General features: G+C 33.3%; 1 protein-coding gene across 1 annotated transcript in view; it reads right to left on the reverse strand.

The window, feature by feature from the left end:
• The window catches only part of Cbl (E3 ubiquitin-protein ligase CBL), a 124311-nt gene that overhangs the window by 62085 nt on the left and 48638 nt on the right, over nt 1-13588 (reverse strand). The window contains exons 4-6 of the mRNA XM_085813880.1: nt 8522-8659; nt 4805-5024; nt 4225-4389 (exon numbers count right to left, since the gene is read on the reverse strand). Coding sequence (XP_085670006.1) covers nt 4225-4389; nt 4805-5024; nt 8522-8659 — 523 coding nt within the window. The remainder of the gene's footprint in view (nt 1-4224; nt 4390-4804; nt 5025-8521; nt 8660-13588) is intronic.

Genomic DNA, 13588 nt, shown 5'->3' on the forward strand with positions numbered 1-13588 from the left:
ACTGATTTCGTCACGCATTCCATGTTATTGAATGGTCATTCAAATAGTAAAATTGGTTATCAACACATGTGGTTTGGGAGTTCAGTGAAATTTCACATTACGATCTGGAAAAATCTTTTGCACTCTTTTCGGAAAATTGAAGGCAAAGTAAAAGCATATATAAAGGTAATTAAGTTTTTTCAAATTTTTCTAGCATTATTTCTAATATGCCTTTAAATTATTTTTATGCTTATAGTGTTTGCATTTTTCATTATTCTGTGATCGTCAGGAAAAAAGTCGAAATTTTACCGAGAACTACCAGTACAAAAATAAAATTTTAATTCCAATTTTCTTTTTAAAAAATCATGATCTTCACTAGTCGTACAGTGCAAATCTGGGTGTTTTATTGCTATTTCATTTTAAAAAATTGCAATTTTATCACATTTTTGGTATAAAAATTTGAATTGCATCGATGATTGTCGCCTGTGATGTCTTTTTATCTTGCGATCTTCTAGTGGGCACGGGTTTGGTTTGGTTTATTTAATTATGACAAAGCACACTAGGGCTATCTTCCTAAGGGGAGGAATGCCTACGTGGAGGACTTTCTAAGGGAAACTGGCTCGTATACACGTTACACATGGGAAAAACCACGAAAACGCCCATGCAGCCAGCTCGGGGTAAATCGGGACTTAACGTCCTGGTTATATGCAATTAATTCGTCTAAGAGCCACCCCATGTGAAAAATCGATATTTAGATGACATCTATCTATTCAAAAATCAGTATTTTGCATAAATTTTGAGATTTTTACCAATTTTGGGGCCAAAAAAAAAAAAAAAAAAAAAAAAAAAAAAAAAAAAAAAAAAAAAGTACTTTTTCGAATTGTACAAACCCTGCTGTGATTTTTTTTTTTTTTTTTTTTAATATTCTGTAGGAGAGAAGTATAATTTTTATTATTATTACTGTTTTAATTTGATGGCGCAAGATCGTCAAATTCATTATTAATTTTTAACTAAACGTTGCTCTTAAAATGATTGTAATTTGTATTCGTGCTTATAAGATAAATTCCTTTCATATAAAAATTAATATTTTAAGCAAAATTAAGATCACATATGAAGAAAAATTTAAGAAATTCCATACAGTCTGCAAAACGAAATGAAAGTTTCTACAAGTGATCAGATTTTAGGAGAAGCACATCAAAAATATTTTTTAGTTTCTAACTAATATTTTAAAACTATTTAATTTAACAGGATGGTCCCCTTGAGACCGAAGCAATTATTCCAGGAAAAAAATTAATTTAAATATGAGTTCTAAATCCGTCAAGGAGTTTTTTATAAAAAAGCCGTCAAGCCAAGTGTCAACCAGCTCAGAACCGTCAGCTAAGAAACCAAAGATTCATGAACAACCAGAAGAAACTACTTCTAAACATGATAAGTTTTTAAGTAAGTGGCTTAAAGAATTTCCTTGGGTCCTCTTCAATAAATAGGAAAATAAAATGTTTTGTAAAACATATCAATCTGCCAATATGAAAAACGGCTTGGGTGTGATGGGTTCATCATGTTTCCATAAAAGTACTCTGTCTCGCCATGAAAAAACTACGGAACACAGGCTTTCTTTAAATGCCAAGAAAGATTCTAAAGCTCTTAAAAATATCATCAAAAAGGTTGGTGTATTTAATTATTGCAAAGCACACGAGGGCTATCTGCCTAAAGGGAGGGATGCCTTCATGGAGGACTTTCTAAGGGAAACTGGCTCGTATACACGTTACACATGCGGAAAACCACAAAAACGCCCATGCAGCCAGCCCGTTCGCGGGATTCGAACCTCGGACCGAACTACCAGTGTTCAGCGACTTTACCGCTCGGCCGCTGGTGGGCCTATCATCAAAAAGGAAAAATATACAGGAACAGATAACGATTTGGTAGTGTTCAAAACTGTTTACACTATTGGAAAAGAAGAACTTTCTTTAACGACATTTACGTCTTTAATGATGCTTATGAAATTCTGTGGAAATGAGACTGTGAAAGAGACTCACTTGAATTTATCTTAAAATTCAGTTACAGACATAACTAGAGCTAATTCGGAAGTATAAGAATCAAATTTGGATGAGGATGTTTCAAATAGCCCCTATATTTCTTTAATGATAAATGAGTCAACAAATATTTCAGTTGACCATAAATTAATTATATATGTGAAATACTTGAAAAACAAAGTCAGAACAGTCTTGCAAATTTAAAACTATCGGGTGAATGCAATGCAGATGCACTGAAAGAAATAATAATAAAGTTTCTCAACGAAAAAAGTACTGTTATCAAAAGTTGTTGGCCTTTCAACAGATAGTGCTGCTGTTATGATAGGAAAAAACAACGGACTTGGCAAAAAATTTCAGGATATGATACCTGGTTTGTTGCACTATCACTGCATAGCTCACTGTTTAGCTTTAGCTGTTTCCCAAGCTGCTGATGGAATATCCCTATTTCAAAGCTGCCAGAGAATTTTAGGTTCATTGTATGCTTATTTTCACACGTCCAATATTAGGATTGAAAGCTGAAATTGATGCAAGATGTGTTAAACGAGCCAAACATAACTCTCAAAGACATAAATGCTGTTTGGTGGTTGTCACTTGGGAATGCAATTGATGCATGTCATATCGGTTATGATGCTGTGATCCTTGCCCCGACAGACATAATTGCAAACAGAAAAACAAGAAATCCTATGGAAAAGAGCTCAGTACTACTTAAACAATGCTCACAATTTTCATTTGCAGACACGTTGTCATTTTTGAGAGATGTGTTACTGATTATGAAAAAAGTCAGTAGAATTTTTCAGAGCAATGATATGGACTTCTCCGTGTTGGTTAACAGCCTAGAATTAACTATTAATTGCATGCAGAAAATGAAAGAGGAGGAAGGTCATGGCATTCATCTAAAGGAAATTTTAGAGTCTGCTCTTAATATTGGGAATTATCGAGATGAAGATATTAAATTACCTGTTTCTACTAAATCTTTAAATGATTTCATGAGTGCTAAAATGCTTTTTTGAGTGCACTGATAGAGAATCTGCAAGAAAGATTTAATTTGCAGCAGATGCATCTTTTGCAGGATTTTGATGTTTTGTTGAATCCCTCTTGTGTTACAACAATAGAATCATCAAGCTTGGAGTCCCTAGATAATGTTATTAAACATTATGATAGGCCAGACTCTACTTCGGTTTTTGGTGTTTCAGCAGAAGAGTTAAAGCAAGAGCACCTTGAAATAGAGTGTTTTTATGCATGCTACAGAAAATTCAAATTTAAACAGTTTGCCAATTTGCTGTTCTCATCGAGTTTAGATGTTGAACTCTTACATCCAGGATTTACAGCCCTGGTACAAATAGTTATGACTATACCTTTGTCAACGGCTGTTTGTGAAAGAGGGTTTTCTACTCAAAATAGGATCAATTCAAATAGGAGAATTGAATTGGAGGAAAAACAACTGGATAGTCTAAGGAGAATATCTGAGCAAAGAACAGATTTCAGAGAACAAAGTGGAAATGTTTTTGGTGATTTTAGAGAACAAAGTGGAAATGTTTTTGGTGATTTTAATTTTGAAAGAGCAGTAACCTCGTGGAAAAATCAGAGGAAAAGGAGATTAGAATTGTAATGTAACGAAGGAAAAATGTTTTTTGCGACATTAATTTTGAAAGAGTTGTGATATAATAAGGAAATCAGGGAAAAAAAGAGATTAAAATTGTAATGTAACCAAGGAAAAATGTTTTTTGTACCTTTAACTTTGAAAGAGTTTTGATATTGTAAGGAAATCAGCTGTAACATTGTGGAAAAATCAGAGGAAAAGAATATTAAATTTGTAATATTAAATAAATATTTCATTTTGAACATTTAATGTAAAATAAATTTTTTTTATTTATAATGTTTAATATTTTCTAATAATACTTAACATATGCTATAATTGTCATAAACCAAAATAGCATCCTCCTTTTTTTCTATTTCCTTTTGTCCATTAAAAAAGTGTTTTTTTATATCTCTGTATATGTAGTTTATGCTATTTCTGTATTTCACTCCTCCTAAAAAAGTCAAGGAGTATTTTTACTCTTCCAAAAAAATCCTAGGAATAACACTGCAGTAAACTATCTATTATACAAATTTATTTCTGTCTGAGGAAAAATGCATAAAACAACTTAACAGTACTCACATAGTGTATTAGGTTAAGCTACACTGTATTAATTTGCATTAGAATATATGAACTAACCTCAAAGTTTTCATCTTCATCAAAATCAACTAAATTTCCTAAATGTGAAGTATGACCATCACTACGTTTAAATGTCCTCCCAGTTGGATCAAAAGGATCAACCACAACTTGTTCCGTTCCTTTTATTTCAGCTCTGCAAAATGGGCAACCTTGTCCTTCTGAATCCTACAATCAAAATCAACACTTACATAATTGAAAATTTAGAAATATCAAAATCTTAAAAAACTAAATCCATCACAAATATTAAAAAATTAAATTTAAAATTAGGAAAAAAAAAAAAATCTTGGTTTGACATAGATTTTAAGAAAAGTATCAATTTTGAGACTTGGACAGTCTTTGCAATCAGAAACTGACCCCTCTTCTTCAGCCGGGGGAGGGGGGATTTGTGTTTACTTCTTAAAAAGAGAATCATGTGTCTGACCATCTTCAAAATCGACAGAGTTTTACTCAAAATTTTTGCCAAACTTCAGTTGCTTAGTTCTAAATTTTACATTGGCATGCTTCTCTTCCATGTGACAGATCAATTAAACTATAAATAGAATATTTTTATATTTAAAAAAAAAAAAACAACAACACACACCTGCCATGAAGTCAAGCATGGTGTACATAGAAGATGACCACAAGGCTCAATGCGAATGTCCTTATCATTCTCAGCACAAATTTTACATAACTGAAATGTGGACCCCATTTCACAATAAAGCTCATATTGCTCTTGAGTAACTTTGATGTGATCTTCAGGTGTAGCCTGTACAGCCCAGCTTAGATCCGGATTTACATTTCTACCATCTGGATAAAGGTAGCTGAAATATTAAAATATGCATTAGAAATATAACACAAATTCTTTAACATATAGTGCTAAAAAAATCAGCATTACTTCTTACAGCACATTTTAGATATATACATGTTGAGACTAATGGAAAATTAATATTCCAGTATTATCTTTTATAAAAATAGACAAAATTTTTTCAATGTATTGCTTTACAGTTTTAAAAATATAAATATATATTATGGCTGAAAATACATACTTAAATTTCAAGGTTTATGCTTCTGAATACAAAATGACTTAACATGATTAACCCAACTCTATACCTTTCATTGTATATTAATTTGGTACAGGGAAAACCCTAATAGTTTTAAAATGCCATTACAATGATGATCAGGTTTTAATGAAGTGCTGTAATCATCTGCCATTCCTGCAGAGATGGAAACAAAGGATATACTGGGTAGCAGGTATGACAAGAATATAATTACAGTATTTCACTATTTGGTACAGCGAAAAGAAGTTAAATAAAACACTTATAAAAAAACTCAAAAATTTTTCCTTTCATTTAATCTATTACTTGTCCTTCTGTGGTCATAAATTTTAACAACATATTATTTGAAATCATGTCACTTACTTTGAATTGGCTTATACATTAAAATGTCTGGACATTCTCCTAAATTTCTGAAATCAATATATATTGTGATATTACCGTTTCAAAAATTCCAGTTCAACAGCTTTCAAAATGCTTTTGAATGTTTAATGCTTATAAAGAGTTAAAAAAATGTTGCTTTATCACCATATGCGTTTGTAAAGATCTCTAATATTACAATCTATTACATTACTTGAACTATTACATTATACTACTACACTGCTTGATAGTAGGAATACTTTTTCCTTTACAATAACTATGCAATCAGTTGCATACAAGGTTTTTTATGTATAACTAAAAATGTGAGTTTTAGTAGTACACAAAAACATAGAGTTCCTTCGAAATGGACAGCTGAATTGGAATGGAAGATTGAAATCAATGTCAATCAGATACTGCTTTTCGAATGTGAATGTCAAACCGCAATTCCGTAATTATAAGTTATCACAGACATAAAAAAATTAATGAAATCAAATCAAAAGGAAAAATAAAAAGTCTGAAAGGTTTCATGTTTTAATGATTACCCAAGAGGATTTGTTAAGGTTTTTTACGCTGTTACTGATTTTGCAGTCTACAAGTCTGTTGTTACACTCCCTCCTACTAACCCACTTTTTTTTTTTTTTTTTTTTGTCTTTTTAGCTTTGTTAAGCATCATATCCGTTGCACTTACGCCACATACAACAGAACAGAAAAATTACAAAAAAATTTAAAATCAGCATAGCAGTAGATTTTTAGAATTCCCAATGCAGCATTAAGAGTTGGCATAAATTTTTCTTCCCCCCTCCCAGTCTTTTCTAAATTCACTATATCTTACTAAAATGGCTTTACAAACCCCCCCTTTTTTTTTTTGGTCTTTTTATTAACACCTTTTTTTTGTGTTTACTTATTAAATATCACATTCTTGTCACTTATGCCGCATAAAATTCAATTCAACCACAAAATATCTAAAAACTGCACATCTTTAGAATTTCCGACAGACAGTCTCACACGCTGAAGATAAAAAAATGTTTTATTCCATACAGTGTTGCCACTGCTCACTTTGAAATTGGTCACTTCATTAAAGTTTTACAAAATATGAAAGAGGTAATAAAACAAATTCAAAATTCAGGTGGTGTCCAAGTTGAGGTGGAGGACTACGTTATTCAATATTTGATGGTTCTAGGTACAACTGTTCTTTCACAATGTGAGAAACATACATACATTTATGTAGATTCTTCATTACTTAATTTCTTTAAACGCAATACAGGTTAATATTTGGTAGCAGACTAATATCCCATTCAGGACTAACATCTCCTGGGGCTAATAAAGCTAGCTAATACTTTAACCTTATTTCTCATAGTCAGCTTTTTCCATCAATTCTAATCAAATATACATCTGATTAATTTATATGCTAAAAATTCATTGTTTGAGATATCTAGTTTTAATACGTTTAAAGTTGTCCACATTCTTGACACTTATGCTGCATAAAAGTGCTTATGCTGACATGCTATGTCAAAGAAACTTAGATGCCATGCTATGTGACAACAGAAGATCAAGATTGCTTGAAAATGTTAGTAAAAAGCAATATAACATTAATTCACTGCTTGCTTATGCTGCAATTTCTACTGGCAATCTAAATGCAACAAAATTTGCTCATCTTGCAAAAAAAGCATATCATACAGTTTCAATGTTTAACCATACATACATTTTGTGCAGTGCTTACACTTAAATTACTTTTTTTTTCCTTCAACAGATGGGATTGATTGTCCCCTAAATTTCATATAATTGTATAAAGTTTGTGAATTGGTATGTAGCTTTCAAATATGAAATAAAAAATTCGCAACTTTTTAAGCGATTTTGTTAAAAAAATTCAGGAGTCAGAGGGTTAAGTGTTACACAACTGAGAAGTTCTTTCAATGCCTACCATTTTGCAACCATATTAGACAATACTAGCAAATAAGAAAGTACGGAAAGTTGCACAGGCTTTTTTTTTTTTTTTTTTTTTTTTTTTCAATAGCTAGCTGGCAATAAGGAAATTGTTGACTTTTAAGAACATCACACAAATTTGGCCTAGCTAGTTTAAGAAATTAATTTATTAGATCAGAGATAGCTGGAAACGTATTTAGACATGTCACTCAATTTTAATCTTGATGGCCATCAAGGAATGCAGTTAGATCATAGAGAAATAACTCAGCTTCCTCTGAGTACACAGTACAAGGATCTACAGAAGGTTTCACAGTCCGAGACATGTTTTGCTGGCATAGAATAGGACCATTAATATAAATAAATGGTTATGCCAATCCAAGAGTTTATATGAATTCTACACTATATCAAATACATCTTGTAATAATATACCATTTATCTGGAAGGAGAAGGATATTTTGCAGACTGTAGATGCATCAGCAAAAATTAAAAGCAAAACTGAATCTTCTCGAATTTACAATTCATAGGATGTAAATCCACTTAAACATCTTGTGAAATTCATGACTGACCACTCATATATGTTATAGTTTGGAGTAGAAGTTCAGTACATTACTAATAAAAAAATTTAAAATCAATAGCCAGATGGATATTACTATACATGCAATAAAATATATTTCAAAAACTGGTTTTGAGGAAATATTTCCTGTTTTATAAATTTGGAGACGGCAATTTTAAGAAATGCATAGTGACAATAAACAACTAGCATTTTATATATAAGTATAATAATTCAATTTTTATAATTTGTTTCATTTGTATAACATTAAAATATATTACATAGTATACTTATCAGTTATAAACAGAATATACAGCTTGAATTTTCTTGAATATATCTCAAAAATTGGAAGAGAGAACACAATAATAAAATTTTTTAATTAGGTAAAGAATCATACTAAGTATTAATCATATTTAAGTTTAAAAAAACATACAAGCCTTCTCGATAACCATCTAAAAGAGCCTGACATAATGATTTGTTTTGAGGAATGGTCTGCAGGATATTGCCTTCACCAGTGACATAACCAATTGCCCATTGACCTAATCGTGTACAACTCAGTCGAAAAACATAACTATAAGAAAAAAACAAGACAGCATTTTACTAATTCAAATTACCTTTGCAATATACATATATAATTAAGAATTGCAGATAGCAATATTTATATTGCAAAAGATTAAAACTAAAAAACTTAAGAAACAGAAAAACCCTTTAATAACAATATTTAATAAGTTTCTGGTCATTATTATCTATCTGCTTAGTTACACAGGACGGAGAAGGGACACCAGTTTGAAGATTTTACAAGCACCAGAATGACTTGCCTCAATTATTTTGTATAAAGATTTGTTGCAAATAAGAGCAATAAAATTACTTTAGGGAGCTTTTCATTTCTTATAAAAGAAATTCAGCTTCATGATTCAGCAAACACCTGGTTCAGTGTCCACAAAAGATCTTGTGGGGAAGGGACAGGGTACAAAAGGACTATGTTGCCATCCTTGCTTAATAAATCCTTTTTCTGTCTTCATAAATATTTTTATTCAGAAAAATGCTCATCCTCCTAAACTCAGTATTTATGACAAAAACTTGCAGGAAGTTATTTTGTTGGCATACTTGCCAACCTATGACACTCAAAAATCAGAAGACTTTTTTAAGAAATCAGGAGATTTTTACAATGTTAAAAATACTTTTTAAATGATAAAAATAAAGCTTTTAATAATGAATTTACTTTAAATAGTTACTAATTCTTAAATGAAAGCAACACAAAAATACTTTACACTGCATCGTTTTGGGGGGGGGAAGACACTTTAATCAGTTTTTGTACAAATGTTATGAACAGTGGCAGATTTTGCTTTCGTTAAGAAAGAAACTTCATAATTTTGTTCATAGCAACTGCTATGTAGGCCTGCTTTCGCTAATAAAAGTTTTTCTAATGCGTCATCACTAATATTAGTTATGCAGGTGTTGGAATTGTTTCAATTTTTCCTTCCTTTTAGAACTCCTTTCAAGATACTAAATATCAACAATGTGTTTTGGTCCTTGAACTTGAATATTTCTTAGCAATTTCACTATCGGGAAACATTTTTCTAAATAAAGCTGCAGCGTGATCCGATGCATTCAGTGGCAGGTTGTGCTCCAGTAAAAAGGCAGAAAACAGACATTCTGCACTAACTTTTTGGTCCTTTTTTTCCGAAGAAAAATTAAATTTTTCATTTTTTTTTTAAACAACTCACGTTGCTCTTGTGTTTTTGTGTATGCACATGTTTGAGAACATCCACCCTTCCACCATGCGAAATCGAAAAATCGCAACGACAGACGGTACACGTTGCAAATTTATTACATTTCCTTGAGGAAATAATGGAAGAAAAGTCAACTGTGTACGATTTTTGAAACGTACACGAGTATTTCACCTTTCTCGCAGAGATAACAAAAGATAATTTCTAAAACTATTTCCCGAAGGCACGTGTACTCACATAACTCAGGACAAGATGAACGAATTAACTAAAGAACATACAAATAACAGCATGAGCTTGCTTTGTGCTCATTGGCTGATATATGTCAGATGACACACAGTGGAGCTCGGTGCCCATTGGAAAACTGGAGAAGGACGTTTCTGGATACGTATGCTCTCACTTACAAAGCAGAAAAATTTCTCATCTGATTCACAAGATTTTGTTTTAGATATAATCTAGATAAAATTCAATTGCTTTTAGACATTCAAAATCCTTTTTTTTTTTTTTTTTCTCTCATATAACAAGTGTTAAGCCAAGTTCCATAAAAATCGTGAGAAATTTTAAGAAAAAGAAAAAGTCGGGAGAAATATATTGTAAATCGGGTTGGCAGGAGACCGGTCGAAAGTCGGGGGTCTCCCACCTAAATCGGGAGAGTTGGCAAACCTGTGTTGGATATTAAAATAAGAAACTGTAACCATGAGGCAAAAGTAAGAAAATAGTAGTTTTTTCTAACTTCCACTTCTTTGCTGCAAGAAGCTGGCAAGAAGATGCTTGCTACTTCTTTTTAACTGTCATAATAAATATGTCACTTTTTTTTTTTTTTTTGAAATTCTTATTGCAGTTTTCACATAGTATGTATATGAAAGTTTTGAAAACCTGAAATGTTTACACTTCTCTATAAACATGTTGATTATGATAAGGTGGCTTAAAGGTTCATTGTCTAGGATGAGTGATTTCAGAGTGCAATAGTTTTCCATATCCGGGGTGAAATCCTTTGCCTTTGTTAATGATTCCGGCTGCAGCCTCGTGGGTCACTCTAGTGGACAAAGAGGTGAAAGAAATCTTTCCATCAGGGTCACGAGATGGACAATTTGTTATGTATGAGTGAAACAATCTCCCCCCGTGGGAGTTCAGCGCAATTAAACACAGGAAGATATACGAGGCGTATTCGGAAACTAAGTACCGTTTTGAAAAAAAAAAAAAAAAAATAGTAAAACAATTTTTTCGAATTCAATTTTATTTTTACATGAAAATACATGTCTTCAACTATTTTTCAACATAGTTTCCACCAATGATCAAACACTTGTCATAGCGGGTGACCAGTTTTTGTATACCATCATCAAAGAAACTTCCCACCAGTTTCGATAAACACGACTTCACAGCATTTTTTGTGTCATCGTCAGATCCAAAGCACTTGCCACCAAGCTCGCGCTTCATGTGCAGGAACAAGTAATAGTCGGACGGTGCAAGTCCGGGCTGTACGGCGGGTGATCGAACTGCTCCCAATGAAACTGTCGAATTAACGATTAAGCGACACCAGCAGTATGGGGGCCGAGCTTTGTCATGGAGCAACACAATTTCTTTACTGAGCATTCCTTTTCGTTTGTTTAGAATGGCACGCCTTAGTTTTGTTAAAGTCTCACAATATCGTGCCGCATTAATGGTTTCACCTCTGCGAAGAAATTCAGTAAGCAAAACGCCTTTCCTATCCCAGAAGCCAGTGCACATGATTTTTTGTGATGACATTGTCACTTTGAACTTTTGTTTTTTCGGAGAATGAGCGTGTTTCCACTCCATCGATTGTTGTTTCGTTTCTGGTGCGAAATGACACACCCAAGTTTCATCACCTGTCGCAATTTGGTTTAAAAAGTTTTCTCCTTCATCACTGTATCGCGTGAGAAATGTCAGGGCACTACCAAGTCGCTTTGTTTTGTGAACATCAGTGAGCATTTTTGGAACCCATCGGGAACACAGTTTGCGATAATTCAAGTGGTCAGACACAATTTCGAACAAAACAGTACGTGAAATTTGTGGAAATGCCTCTGAAAGAGTTGTCATTGTGAAGCGTCTGTTCTCATGAATTGCTTCATCTACTTTCCTTACCAAATCATCGGTGACAATAGAAGGCCGACCACTCCGAGCCTTGGCGTGGACATTTGTTCGACCTGCATTAAACATTCTTACCCACTTTCTCACCATTCTATCACTTATCGCGTATTCACCGTAAACTTCTGTCACTTGACAATAAATTTCGGCCGGTTTAACATTCCTCGAGTTCAAAAATTTAATCACGGCACGAATCTCACAGTCAGCGGGAGAACTAATTGTCTTAAACATTTTGAATGTGCACAGCAAACTGAAAACACAACATAGAGCAACCAAAATAGCGACAATTGAAAGTCAGTGAACAAGAAAGACTAGTGCGCATGCGCGAGACGCCTACCACAACGCTGCGACGGCGCTAGAATGAAATGGTACTTAGTTTCCAAATACGCTACGTATATAAGGTGGTTTCCTGAAAAGAGATAAAATTTTTTGTATTTAGAGCTATGGGCATGTTAGGGAACGACCGGTTCTCTTGAATGCTGTGGAAACTCGTAGTCAGGCGCATGTGCGCAGGAGTTTAGAGAACGAGCACTGAAGACTTACGATTCCAGATCAGAAGAGGAGCAAGAGATAGAAAGTGAGTGTTGTGAATAATGAGCTTTGGGAAGAAGGGAAGTTAACAAGTAATACAGAGGACTCTATTGAAATTCCAGTCATCAGTTCAGAAGAAAAGTCTATCTTTGCAGATGTTCGACCAGCAGAATTCTCAGAAGCACAAAACACATGTGCTAGTTTAGCGGCCTTCTGGAAGAAAGGGAAAAAGAGTTTATAATTGTAAAGGAGAGGCTACTCAGAGTGGCATGGCAGGTTCTAAAAAAGGGGAAGATAAGCTTCAGCTGGGTGTGCCTCTTATTTTTAAGAAAGGGATCTTGAAGTTATGCCATGAGGAAATCTCTGGTCAATTAAGGGTAACAAAAACCAAGGATAGAGTTTTGAGTTACTATTTCTGGCCAAATTGTTACCAGGAAATTGAGGAATTTGTGAGGACGTGCGATATCTGTCAGCGTGTAGGTCACAATAGGGATAAAAAGAAAGCCCCAATGAAGATTGAGCCAGTTATATCAGAAATGTACAGCACATTAAATATTGATGCAGTGGGACCTCTGATCCCTAGTTCACATGAAAATAAATACTTAATTACGTCAATTTGCGTTGCTTCTAAATCCAGATGCCATTCCTGTACAGAATTTAAGCTTTAAAAGTGTGATTTAAGCCTTGATACAAATTGTTGTTCAGAGGCCAATATTTAGAGTAAAGAAGCCATCGTAGGACAAGTCACTTTATTTACATGAATAATGAATAAAAATATCACACAGGAAATCATATTGAGCATCACACAGCAAACAACATATCAGCATCTCCCTACGCTCGAAGCTCGAATGACGGATGTGTCGGTGTAGAAGAGACAGCTGCGCCATCATAATTAATACGCATGTGCATAAGAAAAAACGTTCGCTCGCCTCTACCCAACACACCCCTCCTGCGAGCAACATTTTTCAATACAAAAACGAAATACAAACAATATATAACACATTACATTAAGAAATTAAGGAAATTACTTTCAATGTATATATTAATTTTTCTTCACTGACACTCTTAGTAAGAAAATCTGCAATCATATTATCAGTTTGTGAATATTCCAACTTAATAACATTGTCCTTTGTTAA

This window comes from Stegodyphus dumicola, chromosome 3 (assembly GCF_044657685.1).
Source record: "Stegodyphus dumicola isolate Sdum_Otavi_A_Nest chromosome 3, ASM4465768v1".
Taxonomy (NCBI): Eukaryota; Metazoa; Arthropoda; class Arachnida; order Araneae; family Eresidae; genus Stegodyphus; species Stegodyphus dumicola.